The sequence below is a fragment of the Bos javanicus genome, chromosome 23, assembly GCF_032452875.1.
Source record: "Bos javanicus breed banteng chromosome 23, ARS-OSU_banteng_1.0, whole genome shotgun sequence".
Taxonomy (NCBI): Eukaryota; Metazoa; Chordata; class Mammalia; order Artiodactyla; family Bovidae; genus Bos; species Bos javanicus.
This window is the reverse complement of record NC_083890.1, coordinates 10,921,026-10,937,270: the sequence shown is the minus strand read 5'-3', so window position 1 is coordinate 10,937,270 and position 16,245 is coordinate 10,921,026. Positions and strand designations below refer to the sequence as shown.

The window sequence follows — 16,245 nt, the reverse complement described above, 5'->3', positions numbered from 1 at the left end:
GAGCCAGACATGACTGAGCGACTTCACTTTGACTTTTCACTTTAATGCATTGGAGAAGGAAATGGCAACCCACTCCAGTGTTTTTGCCTGGAGAATCCCAGGGACAGGGGAGCCTGGTGGGCTGCCGTCTATGGGATCGCACAGAGTCGGACACAACTGAAGCGACTTAGCAGCAGCAGCAGCAACTGTCTGCAGGGTGTTTCTCAATCCTTTGTGGTTGTATGAGAAGTGAAATGAAAGTTGTGTCCAGCTCTATGCAACCCCATGGACTATACAGTCTGTGGAATTCTCCAGGCCAGAATACTAATGTGGGTAGCCGTTCCCTTCTCTAGGGGATCTTCCCAACCCAGGAATTGAACCCAGGTCTCCCACATTGCAGGCAGATTCTTTACCAGCTGAGCCACAAGGGAAGCCCAGTTGTGTGAGAAGGGGCTGTAAAGTGACAGGGCTGGGGGCAGCCCAGCCTGGGCATGCGAAGGGCCTGGGCTTGGCGTAGATCAGTGGGCGGGGGCAGGGGGAGGGTGGTTTTCTGAATTAGGCCGAGATGCCAGTTCACAGAGCACAGTGCTAGTGCACAGGCCTCTTCCCAGGGAGACAGGCCCTCGAAAAAGTCGTCCCAGCTTCAGAAAATGTTCCATGCAAAAGTCCAGCTGTCCTCAGCACCGTTTGCAGATGATATTGTCGGATTTTACCAAGTTGGTTGGGGTAGCAGTCATGTGGGTACAGCAGAAGGGGTAGGCAGCCCAGCTGCAGCACCGAGCTTGGCCTTCTCTAGAAAAGGCAAAGCTCCCTCCATTTACTTCTGCCGAACACCAGGGCCTATAAACAGGCAAAACTTACAGATGGAACATGCTGGTCCCTGGAGACTGTAGGCTTCCAGCTGATGGGGTGGTAATACCAACTGAGGGCCAGCTGGTTTCCCCAAGTGTTCTCTGCCCCTGCCCTAGGGGAGCGGGCTTCGGGAGTTGGGGTTTGGGACTTAGGTCATATTTCCTCACGGCGTGGCTGGGTCCTGCCCAGGGACGGCCCTGGGATGCTTTTGCCGTAGTTCGCTTCACATATCCTTGTTCCCCGGAACACGGGAGCGTGCCTGTGCAGGTGTCCTGTAAATGTACATTGGTCGGGGGGTCACTAAGATCTTACACTCAAGCTCAGATAACCGAAGTGGCCGGGAGGGAAAGCAAATGGCAAGGCGAGTGGGCCAGGGCTCGCTGGCATGGATTCTGTAGAGAAGGAAGACCCTTCAGAGGCGGGTCTGCCACACAGCACGTGATCTTTCTCTAGCCCAGCATGGCTTCCCCTGGCACTGACCACTGCCCCGGGGTAACTGTTCTTCCCGTTGCTCCACCCTCAAGTCCTGTTCTTGGATTAATTGCTTCCTATGGGCCCCCAGATTCGAGTCCGAGCTCAGCTAGTCCTAAGAACCCCTCCCTCTGGCAGCCGCCGCCTCCCAGGTGTTTGGAGAAGCCACCGAGGTAAAGAGCCAGCCTGGGGGGCCTGGCGAGTCACTTTGAGGAGAGGCAGTGCCATTCCTGGGCAATACCCTGGGATCGCTGAATTTCAGGCTCTCGACTACATTTCCCAGGTTATCTTTCACATGCAGAAATGGCAAGAAAATCACCGGTGATACTCCATCTCAGTTTTTAGTTGAGCAGTTGCTAACCATTTTCAGTTCAGTATTCAGGTGCACGTATTGTATATGTTAAATGCGCCCTTTGTTTCCTGGACCTTTCATTCTTTGAGGATTGAATCCTCCCCTGCCACCCGCTCCCCTAACCCGCCATAGCACCTGGCATGTTTCTCCCTGTCCTGAAAACTAGAGTGACAAGGTCCTGATCTGAGAAAAGAGAGTGGATTGAACTGGGGTGGGGGAGGGCGGAGCTGTCTTCAAAAGGAGGGGTGATGGGAGTGGGAAAATCCTTGTGGACACCTCCCTCCCCTCCTGGAAAACCTAATTCCAGTGGACAAAGCGGGAAGGTCCCCTGACGGGCCTCTCGGGACCCCTGTGATGAAGCCCACATCCCATGTAAAGGCGGTGGCGGTGTGTGCAGGGCGCCACTGGAGCCTGTGGCTGTGCGCAGACGTCTGGGAGTCCTGCAGCAGTGCACAGGAGTAGACCCACCCCGCTCTGGTCCCCAGGGTCTCAGGGTGCGAGACTGCCTTACCCCTCTCTTGGAACATGCCCTCCCATTCTCACCTCAGCCCCTTTCCCTGCCACCCCTACTCCTGGCCAGTTGTCACAGCCCTGCCTGTCTACTCTAGGATACCATCTCTTGGCTTCAGTTATTTCCCAAAAATCTCCAAAGAGGTCCCTGACGTGACAGGTTTCCTGAAGGCTGTGGACACAGGCGCTGTTTATTGGCGGGAGGCCAGCCGATCCCACCCCAAAATGGAGGAGGGTGGCTTAGCCCTCCATCTGCTGGCTCTGCCCTGAGGCTGCCTCAGCTGAACGCCTCACAGGACTTGGGGCTAGCTTGAGAAAACAGGCTCACGAAAGCAGAGATGCCCTTCCCGCCTCAGGAAGGCAAGCAGGGTCAGCCTCTGGAAATCAGTTAGTGTCACACATTCTCACCATAGAAGGAACAAAACCACATGATCGTGTCAATAGGCACAGTGTTTAACAAAAGTCAACATCTGTTCATGATGAAAACATTCAAAAACCTAAGAAGAGAGCTTCCCCAACCTGATAAATGGCATCTATGAAAAAACCCATGGTTAATATTTTACCAAATGGTGAAATGTGTTCCGCATTAAGATCAGGAATAAGAAAAGACGGTTCTTACCATTACTTGACATTGTACTAGAGGGTCTAGCCAGGGCAGTTAGGCAAGAAAATGAAAAGTTATCTGGGTTAGAAGGCAGAAGTAAAGCTCTGCAGATGACATGATCGTGTATATAGGAAATCTAAGGAAGCCACTAAAAATGCTGTTATAACTAATAAATGAATTCAACAAGGTTGTGGTATAGAAAGTTGATTGTATTTCTATATGCTTGTAATCAGAATAAAATGAAATTAATGAAACAGTCTCATTTACAACAGCGTAAAAACAAACACATTTAACAAAAGAATTACAAAATTTTTATTTTGAAAACTATAAAACGTTGAAAGAAAGTAAAGAAAACCTAAATAAATGGAGAGACAGCACATGTTCTTGGATTGGAAGCCTTAACATTGCTAAAATGATGGATTACATAATCCCTATAAAAATTTTGCAGAAATTTGACAAGCTGGTCCTAAAACTTATATGGAAATTCAAGGGATGTAGAATAACCTAAACAATCTTGAAAAAAAAAAAAAAATCAAAGTTGGAGGACTTACATTTACCAATTTCAAAACGTAACTGCAATACAATAGTAATGAAGATGGTGTGGTAGGTAATAGCATAAAGGCAAATACGTAAATCCATGGAATATGATTGAGAGTCTAGAAATAAACATTTACATTTTAATTCACACAATTAACTATAAAACTCTTAAAACATAGGCATAAATCTCTATGACCTTGGATTAGGCAAGGGTTTCTTAGATATACACCAAAAGTGCAAATAACAAAAACATTGATGTCAGAAGTCATCAAAATGAGCAACTTTTATGTTTGAAGGATATCATCAAGACAAGACAACCCATAGAATAAGAAAAAATGTTTGCAAATCATTTATCTGATAGGGGACTTGGATCTAGAATATATAAGGAAATCCCTATAACTCAAAAGACAAATACTCCAGTTAAAAAATGAGCAAAAGACTTGAGTAGACGTTTCTCCAAAGAAAAATACACAGATGGCCACTAAGCACATGGAAAGATGCTCAACGTCATTAGCCATCAGGGAGATGAAAATCAAAACCACAGCAAGATACTACTTCATGCTTGCTATGATGGCTATAATCAAAAAAGACAAGTGTTGGTAATGTGGAGAAATTGAAACCCTTGTACATTGCTGGTGGGATTGTAAAATGGTGCAGTCACTTTGGAAAGTAGTCTTTGGCAGTACCTGAAAGAATTAAACACAGAGTTACTATATGACCAGAGTTAACCGTATGGTACCACTCCTAGTTACGTACCCAAGAGAAATGAAGACGTATGGCTATTCCAAAACTTTGATATGAATGTTTACAGCAGCAGCATTTACAATCGCCAATTGTAGAACACACCCAGCGTCTACCAGTTGATGAATGGATGAAGTTATATTTCACATAAAGGAATATTACTTGGTAAAATCAGAAGGAATACAGTACTGTTTCATGCTACAACATGGATGAACCTTGAACATATACTAAGTGTAAGGAGCCAGATACAAAAGCCCACATATTCTATGATTCTCTTTATACAAAACGTCAGAATAGACAAATCCATAGAGACAATAGATGAGTGGTTGTTTAGGGCAGGGGCTGGCGGGTGGAGGAAAGGAGAAAGGGACCCTCGACAGGTATGGGGTTTTTGTTTGGGGTGGTAAAAATGTTCTAAAATTGTGATAGTTGGCATTACCCTGTGAATATACTAAAAACCATTGAGTGATAACTATAAATCAGTGAATTTTATGTTCTACGACTTATTCCTTAATCATATATATCACATATGTGTGTATGTATATAGATATCATATAAATATATGTATGTATACACACGGATACATACACACATGCAGTGTGCACCTCTGGACTGATTTCCTGTTTAACTGTTCATAGCCCAGCTTTGCCTGGAGCCAGTTGCCCGCCCCTCCCCTCCAGCCCCAGTTGGGGTCCCGAGCTGCCCTCACCCACCATTGTGAGCTCTATGCACACACACATTTGTGGTCTGCTGCCCCACAGCACTTCTGGACAATCCTGTGCTCCTGTGCTTTCCTGGGGCAGTGTCAGGGGGAGACAGGTGTCTGGGACTCCAGAGCCCTTTCTCAGGACCCCTCCGTGTCCCAGGGGTTGGCCCAGCCATCCCTGAGGTACGTTGCTGACCTTGCGTCCAGGATGGGCCTGGGCAGCAGCACCCCCTGAGAAGAGGTTGTGTGCCGCTCCCATCTTGGGTCAGGAACCCAAGTGGCTCCACCACTCCCGGGAGAGTCAGCCCAGCACCCTTGGCCTCCCCTTGGCCCTGTCTGCCTCCTGCCGGCTACCTGAAGATTTTTTTTGTTGGAGGGGGTGTGCAGTTGGAAAGGAAAAGTGCTTCAAAGAACTCAATGGAGTGTTTGAGGGCGACGGGGTGTGAAGAAGAGGAAACGGTTGTTGTGGGTCTCCCAGGGCCCCCCAGCGAGCCCTCCCCTGCCCCCCACCCTTCACAAGCACGGAGACTGGTGCTTATACACAGGCTTTTATTCCGGAGTCAGGGGCCACCTCCCTTCCCTGGTCCCTGCTCCCTACCCTCCCGTAGAACCCCTCACAGATGGGGCTTGTCCTTCATCTGCCCCTCAGCAGCCACTGCCAGCTAAACAGGCAAGTTCAGGGACAGGGACATTCAGGGAGAACCCTTATCTTGCCTCCACAGACAACCCAAGGCCAAGGCAGGCAGAGACCTCCCTGGAATCCTCACCCCCCCACCCCACCCCCAGACTGAGAAGGGAGGAACCAGAGGGGCCCAGGTGATGCGTGTAGTCAGCAGGCAGCAACCTGAGCTCACAGCGGCCAGGCCCTGTGCCCCTAGAGAGGTCTGTGGATGTGGATCAGACAGATGCCCCGCAGCCTTTCCCTTCCAGAGGGACTTTGGCCACGAAGCGTCTCATTTGGGGAGGGCTGGGGACAGGTAGGGGAGATGGCTGGAGGCGGCTGACCTCTTCACCTGGAAAAGGTAGGAAGCACTCCTGGGAACAGGTCCAGGCTCTGATGGCCCAAGGGAGAGGCCAGGGGACTGGAAGGGGCCGAGGGGTCCTTGGGAAGCCCTGAGACCTTCTGTTCCCAGAAGAGCGGGACTGTGACCACAGGACACCTGGAGAGCTGGTCCCAGAGGCCACAGGAACGTGCTCAGAGCCACCTGCAGTTGGCTAAGGGGTGCACCTCCCCAGAGGCAGAGGCGCTCGTGGGGCAGTGCCATGGGTCGGCCCTGTAGAGGCCTCCTGTGGGCACAAGGCCTCTGGCCTGGGGTCTGGCTGGGGTGAAGGAGGGTTGCTGGGTCCCAGAGAGGACCTCCCAGGAAACTGTGGTCTCTTATTGGAAGAAAACAATCCAGAGGTGAGGGATCCCCCTGTGAGGCCTTGCCTTTGAGTGATGACCCCTTCAGAAGATTCCAGCCAACACCAGGGGAAGCAGTAGCAGCAGTCCCAGGAGGAGGCCCCCGACGTGCCCAGGGCTCGCATTTGACCCTGACCTGAAGCCATACTTTCCAGGGCCCTCTGCATCTGCAGGAAGGGAGAGGCTTGGCCTCAGTCTGGACATCTCTCCCCACCCTCATGCCCACCCTACCTGGCACACACATGGGGACCCAGCGGCCAGGGAGGAAGCTCTTACTCGGGGGGTGCACGCCCCGCCTTGCCCACACCGCCTATGCTCGAGCAGGGTGCTGACATTCTGCAGCTCCGAGGGGAGGTAGGATGGGCTCCACAGGCCTTACCTGGCAAGGAGGACTGCAAGGCCAGGGTGCGCCCACCCACGGCATTGGCGGTGGCAGAGGCGCTGGGGGAGTTGGACAGGGACTTGGAGGAGGAGTGCCCTTTGTGCTTCAGCGTGGTCTGCAGCTCACCTGGCTTCTCCTGGGCTGGAAAGACTGAGGCCAAGATCTCACTGCAATGAGCCAACTCGGCCTCAGCCTCACCCTCCTCCTGGGAGAGGGGTAGCGGCTCCCGTGTCCCCATCAAGGATATCTTGGGGTGCAGAGAACTCTCTGGGATCCTGGAAGGCATTCTTGTACTGCTGGCCTCTTTGTCTGCTGATTTGGGGGTGGGATCATGGGTTGATTTGGGGAGGAGGGTAGCTGGCCTCTTATCCAAGGAGAGCAGGCTGTGAGTGGCCAAAACAGAAGGGACCTTAGTTGCTAAGGAAAGTGGAGTCTTTGTTGCCATGGAAGGGGAGTCTTCCGTTACTAAGGAAGATGGGGCCTTGGTTTCTACAGAAGATAGAACCTTTGTTGCCAGGGAGCCTGAGACCTCTGTTACCAAGAAGGGTGGAGGTTCTGTTGCTAAGGAAGAATCAATCCCCTCTCTCCTAGAGCTTGAGGCTTCTGTTGCTAGGGAAGATGGGGCCTCAGGTACCAGGGAAGACAAATCCTGAGCCTCTTCTGGGCCTCTGATGGGTTCTGAGAAGAGAGCCAAGGCCTGGCATTAGTGCTGCAAACAGGATCCTGCATTTCTCACCCCACCGCAATCAAGATGAGGAGACCAAATGTACTGTGAAGACACACACGCACGCACGCACACGTGCACCCTCTCCAGCAAATATGTCCCTCGTTGTTTCTTGTGATTGACATTTGCCCCTTCATCCACCTCCTTGTCCAAGTCTTCCCCTCTCCACACTCGTGCTTCCACTTCTACAGGGGACTTCAGCTGGATTACTGTTCCTAGCACACCCATTGCATCTCAGGCCCTGGTCCCTCTGACCACCCATCTGGCCACACACCCCAACCCCTGCACTTGCTCAGGGAGCCCCCGACTCCTCCACCCTCTGCTTGGAGGGTAGGAAGTTGGTCCCTTGGAATGCCAGGGCACCAAAGTAGGTATGCAAGGAGGGCAAAGCAGGCCAAGTGGCCTTGGAAACCTGGACGCGTTGGGGCCGCTGAGGGTTCCTTCCATGGCCCACACAGCTGCTCTGGAGCTGCAAGAGGCTCTAGACCATCCAGTGGGTGTCCCCTGCCTCACCTTCCTTCCCCCTGTGCCACGCCTCCCCACCCCAACCGGACTCACCACAAAGGGAGTTTTTGCAGTGGTAGCCCAAGGGACATTGGGAGCACGGAGTCCCCTCTTGGTAGGGCCTCTGGCCCTTCACGTTCCCCCTGCAGGAGGTGAGGAGAATGCTGGGGGCAGGGTCCCAGCCAACCCTGACTCTATCCCTCATACACACGCCTTGTCTAGAAGTGCTCCCTGGGTCTTACTCAGCCTGAACTAACTTGCTGGACCGGTGAGAGCAGACTCCATTGGTGCCCTCATAGCTCCCCAGGAGATGGGCCCCAGATCGGCCCGCTTCCTCTTCCTGAGACTGTGTCCAGCCCGGCCTTCCCCTTGGCTCTTGCCCACCCCTTCCCCCAGGGCTCCCTACCCCACTCACGGGGGCTCATAGTTGCAAACCAGCAAGTGGATGTTGGTCTCCTCAACACCCTGGAGCTTCTCACAGAAGTGGGAGCCACAGCCAATCCTCTCTGTCTTGGCCCAGACCACCTGAAGGAAGGCAAACCCAACAGTTAAGCCTGGGCAAGATGGTTCCTAGCTAGCGTCTCTCTACATCAGCCTTCCATGCATGAGAGAGGAGGAACCTTATATGTAAGAGCCAGATTCCTGAGGACACACAGCTTCAGGACAAAAATGTCCCAAGCAGTCTCCTCTCAACCAACCACACACACTATTTCACCAGGACTCTATCCCTCTGAAAACCTTCCCCTTTGACAGATCCTCATGAATTCTTCCTGAGGGCTCTTCCTAGAGTCCCTTACATTTTAAATAAGGGATGTAACAAAGGAATGAATCTTAAACGGGTGAATCTTAAACAGGAGAATCTTAAACATTAGCAACAAATCAAAACAAGCTTTTGCACTGCCACTGGCTGAAACAAGCCAATATAGCCTCCCTTTGCTATTTCTAATTTCAGTCTGCCCAGGAGTCACTCAATCTGAAGCCAGTTTTTGTTTGGTTGGTTTTGTTTCATTTGTGCGGTAAGATCAGGCTCTCACTGTTAACTGTGAACAACTTCCCAGGATCGGGGTCTTGCGGCTTGACTCAGCTGAGAGTTCCCTAGGTACCACTGTTGAGCATCTGCCAGGCAGAAATGACCCCAGAGTGCAGATGCCTGAGAGAACACAGGGGTGGAGGCGGGGCGGTCCTCTCCTGCTGGTTCTGCCAATAGTTCCTGCATGTATGGGCATGTGAGAGGGAAAGAGGGCAGGGAGGGCTGGGGTTTCACAGCTTCCTGATCTGGATGGGTGATGTTGGGATTTCCTTCCCTAAAGATCAGCACTAAAAATACCACCCAAAAGAAACACTGGAAAGTGGAACTGGTGGATATGGGTGGGAAGGTGGCTGGTTCGTTTCCTTTTCCTTTTTAAAAAATTTGTCGTGTTATTGTTTGAACAACAAAAGAGCATTGGGAGGAGGAAAAAAAAAGAATTCAATAACACTAATGTTAATTCCTCTACACACACCCCTACACCCCTTGTTCGCAAATGCAAACTTTCAAAATGCAGTAAAGCAATGAGTGACTGCAAGAGTCAGGAAATGCTCTCAGAAGGCTCTCTGAAACCTTCACTCTGTGACCATGTATTCTCTTATTTAAATTTTTATTTATTTATTCTCTTATTTTAAAATTGTTAGAAGCTGGCTTAAAACAACATTCAAAAAGCTAAGATCATGGCATCCGATCCCATCACTTCATGGCAAATAGATGGGGAAACAATGGAAACAGTGACAGACTTTATTTTCTTGGGCTCCAAAATCATGGCTGCAGATGGTGACTACAGCCATGAAATTTTTTTTTTTTAGCATGAAATTAAGACGCTTGCTCCTTGGAAGAAAAGCTATGACCATCCTAGACAGCATATCAAAAAGCAGAGGCATTACTTTGCTGACAAAGGTCAGTCTAGTCAAAGCTTTGATCTTTCCAGTAGTCATGCATGGATGTAAGAGTTGGACCTTAAAGAAAGCTGAGCGCAAAAAATTGATGCTTTTGAACTATGGTGTTTGAGAAGACTCTTGAAAGTCCCTTGGACTGCAAGGAAATCCAACCAGTCAATCCTAAAGGAAATCAGTCCTGGATATTCACTGGAAGGACTGATGCTGAGGCTGAAGCTACAAGTACTTTGGCCACCTGATGGAAGAACTGACTCATTGGAAAAGACCCTGATGCTGGAAAAGATTGAAGGCAGGACAGAGGATGAGATGGTTGGAGGGCATCACTGACTCGATGGACATGAGTTTGAGCAAGCTCCAGGAGTTGGTGATGGACAGGGAAGCCTGGCCTGCTGCAGTCCATGGGGTCGCAAAGGGTCAGACATGACTGAGCAACTGAACTGATTCTCTTATTTTGCATGTCGTTTTTAAAGACAAAATTAAGATTGTGTATTTGCTTTATCAATCCCTGGCAGATGAGGAGGAGCAACTTGGACACTCTGAGAAATGACAAAAGATGGACAGTGAGAGAGGGACAGGAGAAAAGAGGGATGCGTTTACTGTTGGGACAAAGAGCCGTGTGTAGCCTCGGCCAGCGGACAATATTTTTTAGATCGCCTGGCACAGTAAGTATCCTCAAGGAGAAAGGCTTTGGAAACACTTAATTCAGGTCTCTTCAGGACCAGGAGGCCGAGAGGGCGGGAGCCGCCTAGGTTTTCAAAAGAGACAACTGAAGATGGTTTGTGAGAAACCGAACTTCGTTGGGGCCTGGACAACACCCGAATTGCTATGGAGATAAGACTCTTATGAAGGATGGAAGCAGGGGCTTAGGGACTTCTGGGATCTACCTGAGGGGAGAGGTGACCCCGCCCATTGCCGTGGGGGCCCCGCCCATTGCCATATGGCTCCGCCCATCGCCGTGGGGCCCCGCCCCATTGCCATGGCCCCGCCCTCCCGGCCAGCCCCTCACCTGCGTGTAGTGGCCGCACATCTGGCCCGCGGCGCAGCTGATGGCGCTGAGGTTGTAGTGCTCACGCTCGTGGTGCCACTCCTCCATGGCCAAGGGCACGTCCAGCCCCTCGCCCGTGATGGCAAACAGGTTCTCTCCGCGTCGCCCTCTCTCCTTGTTGTGGCCCCACACGCACTGCTGCGCGTAGGCCTTGGCGAAGGCGGCCAGCTCCTCGTCCCACCTCTGCAGGGGCGGGTCAGGGATCAGGGAGGTGAGGACGCCTCGGGCTCAGGGGAGGCAGGAGAGGAGGGTGGGAGAGGGGAGGGGAGGGTGCCCACGATTCTGTAGGGGTGAGGATAGAAGATTGAGGGTGTCCTGGGGGGCCCTCTGGAGGAGGAAGACCTTCCCCTCCTTGTGGGGTGACTCCTGGCGGTGATCTGGAGCAGAACTCTGGGCCCGGTGGGCTTCTGTGGGGAGGTGGGAGGGTGGCACCCCAGGTCCGGAGGAATTACCCAAACTTGGGACCATCCCTCAACTGTGTGGTTTTAGATAGATTGCCTACTTTTCTGAACTCTCATAAGACTTTGGGAAGAATAAATGGGATGATGTTTTTGACAGTGGAATTATTAATTAATATGAATATCTGTCTACATGAAAGGTGGGTTGTGGTGCCCTGCCAGGGCTGCCTGAACTGTCCTGAAGCATCAGATGTCCAATGAGATGTTCTGGGGCTGGGTGGTTTATTCAGCCATTCTGCTCCCTCTACCCACCCACCAGAAATCTGACTGAGGGGCCAGCACTCCCCTTTAACCTCCCACTCTCTGTGGCTCGGATGGTTAAGAATCTTCTTGTAATGCAGGAGACCTGAGTTTGACCCCTGGGTTGGGAAGATCCCCTGGAGACGGGGATCCCCTGAAGAAGACCCCCTGGCAAACCACACCAGTATTCTTGCCTGGAGAAGTCCATGGACAGAGGAAGCTGAAGGGCTACAGTCCATGGGGTCGCAAAGAGTCAGACACGACTGAGTGACTAACACTTTCACTCACTCCCCTTGGGATAGCCCGGCCTCCATGGCTTTTCTAGTTTCAGGCTTCCCTCCCAATTGCTCTCTTGTCAACTAGACAACCACTTTCCCCAAGAAAATGAAGTGTCTCTGTGCGACGCTCACTGAGAGAAGTGTTTCAGAGCTTTGGTGGCCCAGAGAGCTGTCTAGTCCCGAAGGCAGGGTTCTCCAGGGGGGACCTCTGGTGAGATGGTAGGAGGGGGCATTTCAGGTTAGGGGGCCACAGAGGTTTTGTGTCCCTGGCAGGGTGGACAGGCCCAGTGTGGGTGGGAAGAGGGAATTAACGAGGCATCTGACCAAAGGATTGAGGAGGGAAGCCTGGATCCCATTAAACTTTGTTCTTGGCCTCTCCTGGAAATGGATGGCCTGGCAGCAACTCTCGCTCCACCCTCTGGGGGCCCCGCCAGCTGCAGGAGCCAGACGGCCCATAAAGGGCCAAGAGCGTGGGTGACCCTGAAGGGAGGGGGCCATGTGGTCACACCCACTCCTCCCCCAACACACGACACGGTTCTCAAGAGCAGCTGCCTGGGGCAGGAATGGGAACCCTAGCTGGATAGCTCTACCACTGTAACTTTCAGGTGAATCCCCTTCCCCTCTGTGGGCATTTTTTGTCCCAAGTCACTGGTCTCTGAGGTTCTCGCAAATGGGGAGTGGTGGAGAACAGGGATGGGGAAAGGGGCCTGGTGCTGGGGTCCAGGCTCAGGGTGTCTGGGATGACCTTCGGGGCTCCAGACTAGAGCGTAGTAAGCTCCTTCAGGGTGGCCAGCATAGAGCAGGTGCTCAGCAGACATCTGTCCGCTGTTGACATCTATGACACAGCCCTGCTCAAAAAAGCAGGCTCCTCTACAGACCTCGGCTGTAATTTCTGTTCCAACTGGATGCCTTGAGCCCCACCATTAAAGAGTCACTCCTGTGGGTCTTAAGGCTTCTCAGTTGTCCAGAGACCCTTGTGGAGAGGCTCAAGGGTCACAACACCCACCCACAGTAGCCAGTTGGTCACCATCTGAAAGCAAGTCCATTCATTCACTCATTCATTCATTCAACAGTCCTGGGCACTATGCCAGCCCTGGGGTGATGGCCAGAACTAGGAATCTCAAGATCTCAGTGTTATAAACCACTAATTTAGCCACTATGTGGTAACTGACAGCTATGCAATGGCGTAACCTTTACCAAAGGGGGCCATGTAGCCCAACCTGAGGATGGAGACTAGAGGAGGGCATGGCAACCCACACCATGATTCTTGCCTGGAGAATCCCATGGACAGAGGAGCCTGGTGGGCTACAGCCTATGGGGTCACAAAGAGTCGGACATGACTGAGCGGCTGAGCATGCATGCACGAGGATGGAGAAGGAAATGTGAAGCTAAGTGTTAAAAGTGAGGCACTGCCAGGTGGAGAGGGGAAAGGCGTTGTGAGCCGAGGCAAAACATGAACCAAGAGGTGGAGAGGGGAAACCAGGTCTTGGTGGGAGGCGACAGCTGCTGGGTTACAGAGGAAGAAGGCGTGCAGGAGGCAAGGCTGGAGAGGCAGGAGGCAGGACCAGACACCCAGAGCAGGGCCTCTCAGGGGCTGGGGCTTTAGCTGGAGGCAGCAGGGAGCCACTGTGGGCCAAGGAAGGGTTTTTAGCAAGGTCAGACCAATGTATCGGACCTTCATGCTGGTTATAAAGGCCAGAGGCTGGGGAAGCAGGTAGAGGCTGTTCTAGAAGTCCATGGGAAAAGAAACACTGAACCAGGATTGTGTCAAAGAGATGGTGGGGGGTGAGAGGAGATGTTAGTCAAGAACAGTTGGGCCTTCTGGGAGGTAAAAGTGGTGATAATTAGACTTGGAGGCTGAGGGAGAGAGGAGTCTATGATGACACCTTCCTGACTCAGCCTGGATCCATTCCCTCTTCTGTATCACTTATTGAGCACTTACTGTGTGCCAGGCACTGTTCTAAGTACTTCACACATAGTCACTCATTTTGTCCTTACACCCACCCTACGAGAACTGTTATAGTGTTGTCATCTCTGATTTACAGCTGGGCACAGAGAGGATACATAACTTGGCTGAGGTCACACAGCTAACAAAGGGCAAAGTCAAATGTGAACCCAGGCCATCTAACTCCAGAGTCTCGCATTTATCACTGCTGAAGCTGAGCCTGAACCTTGTCCCAAATTTAGCCTGATGTCCCAGTCCAGCCTTACACCCTCTTCCTCAGACCACTTCCTACCAGGCAGCAGCACATGTCGTCAGTATCTGAACTGCTTCAGAAAGTGTTGCCCCACTCCTGAGGTCCACCTCTGACTGCAAAGAAGTTCCCAGCCTGTTGCCCCCAGCCTTAGCCAGCAAGAATGTAGGGTATCAGGAACCTACCAATGGGGAAACCGAGGCCCAACAGTGAGTTCCAGGCCTCAATCAGGGAACTGTAGGAACAGCTGGTACCAGCATCTGTGCTGTGCTTAGTCGCTCAGTCGCGTCCAACTCTTTGATATCCCATGAACTGTAGCCCTCCAGGCTCCTCTGTCCATGGAATTCTCCAGGCAGGAATACTGGAGTGGGTTGCCGTGCCCTCCTCTAGGGGATCTTCCCAATCCAGGGATAGAACCCAGGTCTCCCAAATTGCAGGCGGATGGATTCCTTACCAACTGAGCCACCAGGGAAGCCCTGGTACCAGCATCAGGGGCTCCTAATTTGTTGTCTGCAGCTCCTGTCGGTTGCCAAGGCTGACAGAACTGGGAAGGGGGATCTGTGTGCACCTGCAGAGCTGTAGATCTTTCTCACAGGTCTTCCTGTCTGACCCCCAGGGCAGGGGTTGCCAGCGTCATGTGATCAGGAAACAGAGGCTTTTGAGGGTCACTTCACCCAGAGTCACGGAACCAGGTTGGACAGAGATGTTAGAACTCTGGGCTTGGACCCCACAGGTGCAACCTTGCTCTTTGGCACCCCCTAAGGGGCCCTGGACACTGCTCCCCACCTAAGGGTGACTGGAGAAGATGGGCCGGTCTAGCCCTCGGCCGGGGGCAGAAAAAGGGGTCAATCGCTCACTTTCTCTCTTTTAATCCTGAGCATCCTGTCCCCCAACCCTGCATCAAATAACTCCCCCTCTGACAGTGGTAACTACCTCCCCAAATCTGGCTTCTGTCATTCGTAAGTGTGTCTATCTGCGTATGTCCTCCACCAGCATGCAGTAGTACTTTTTACATGTTTTTAAACCTCATGTAAATATACCCTAGTCTACTTAAAAAATGAATATGTATATATGTTTTGAGATTTCACTTCCCCCTATTCAATATGATATCTCTGAGATTCAGTCATGTTGATATTAGTTGTTGTTTTAGTAGCTAAGTTGTGTCGGACTCTTTGCGACCCCATGGACACTGTAGCCCACCAGGCTCCTCTGTCCACGGCCAGGCAGTGGGTTGCCATTTCCTCCTCCAGGGGTACCACTGAGCCACCAGGGAAGCCCTTATGTTGACAAAGAGTTCTAATTATGATCTCATTTTGCAGATGGGAAATTGAGGATCTTTCCTAGGTTAAGGGGCCTTCCCTGGTGGCTCAGTGGTGAAGAATCTGCTGGCAGTGCAGGAGATGTGGACTTGATCCTTGGGTTGGGAAGATCCCCTGAAGGATGGCAAGGCAACCCACTCCAGTATTGCCTGGACAATCCCATGGACCGAGGAGCCTGGTGGGCTGTGGTCCATGGGGTTGCCAGGAGTCAGACACCAATGAAGCGACTGAGCACGCACGCGTGCACAGCAGGTTAAGGGACTCACCCTGAGTTACTGGCCTGTCGAGTGGTCGAGCAGAATTTGATGTGTGTGATCCAGAGCCTTCTCTGCTCCTGGTTCCTGTTCTCACCCCACCTCCTTAGTCCATCCCTCCTACCCTGGGTGCTGGTTCCCATCCTGCTGCCTGTTTGTTCTTCTCCTCTCCTTGGAAGGCACTTGAAAGATGGTTTCACCCCGGTGTTAGGAACTTCCTGTGTTTCCTCTCCCAGGGGCATGTGCATTTTAGGAGGTGCTGGGAAGGGGTCACTGGGTCGGGAAGCAGGGCTTCTAGGCCCAGTTTACCAGGTGTGGGACCTGCAAGCTCCTGAGGGGCCAGCAAGTCCCTCTAAGCCTCAGTTTCCTCATCTGGATAATGAGACTGCTTATGGGGCCGGAGAATTCTACAGCGTCAGGGACCCTGTTTGTGTCGGAGAGATGAATCTGAGGGATTCATCCACTCATGAATGAAGCCACTCATGAGATGAATCCACTTGTGGAGCGAAAGGGGTTGGCAGGGGTCTGGGCTGCACTCACCATTTGCAGCATGTTGGTGGCCGGCGGGGACACCTGGGTTCGGTAGAGGTTGTGCAGCTCCACCATCACGTGTTTCTCCTCTTCACTGAGGGCTCCGGCGGGGCCTGGGGCAGCCCCCAGCAGTAGCAGTGGTGGCAGCAGACACGCCAGGAGGCTGCCGGAGCCGTGCATGGTGGCCAGTCCTCTCTGCCTCTCCCGTTCAGGGGTCTGGCAGCTGGATTTA

The 16,245-nt window shown here is 52.0% G+C and overlaps 1 protein-coding gene across 3 annotated transcripts; it reads right to left on the bottom strand.

Moving 5' to 3' along the window:
- Nucleotides 1-3,056: 3,056 nt before the first annotated feature.
- PI16 (peptidase inhibitor 16) lies at nucleotides 3,057-16,245 on the bottom strand. 3 transcript variants are annotated; one of them, XM_061398046.1, is made up of 7 exons: nucleotides 16,023-16,245; nucleotides 10,700-10,921; nucleotides 8,180-8,289; nucleotides 7,819-7,907; nucleotides 6,663-7,214; nucleotides 6,182-6,321; nucleotides 5,285-5,765 (listed from the first exon to the last, which is right to left on the bottom strand). In XM_061398046.1, exons 1-6 carry the CDS (start codon nucleotides 16,191-16,193, stop codon nucleotides 6,200-6,202), a joined length of 1,266 nt encoding a protein of 421 aa, XP_061254030.1. In that variant the 5' UTR covers nucleotides 16,194-16,245; the 3' UTR covers nucleotides 5,285-5,765; nucleotides 6,182-6,199. The 3 variants fall into 3 exon arrangements, with proteins under 3 accessions (XP_061254031.1, XP_061254030.1, XP_061254029.1); XM_061398045.1 differs by having other exon boundaries at nucleotides 6,534-7,214; nucleotides 16,023-16,243; XM_061398047.1 differs by lacking the exons at nucleotides 5,285-5,765; nucleotides 6,182-6,321 and adding an exon at nucleotides 3,057-3,991.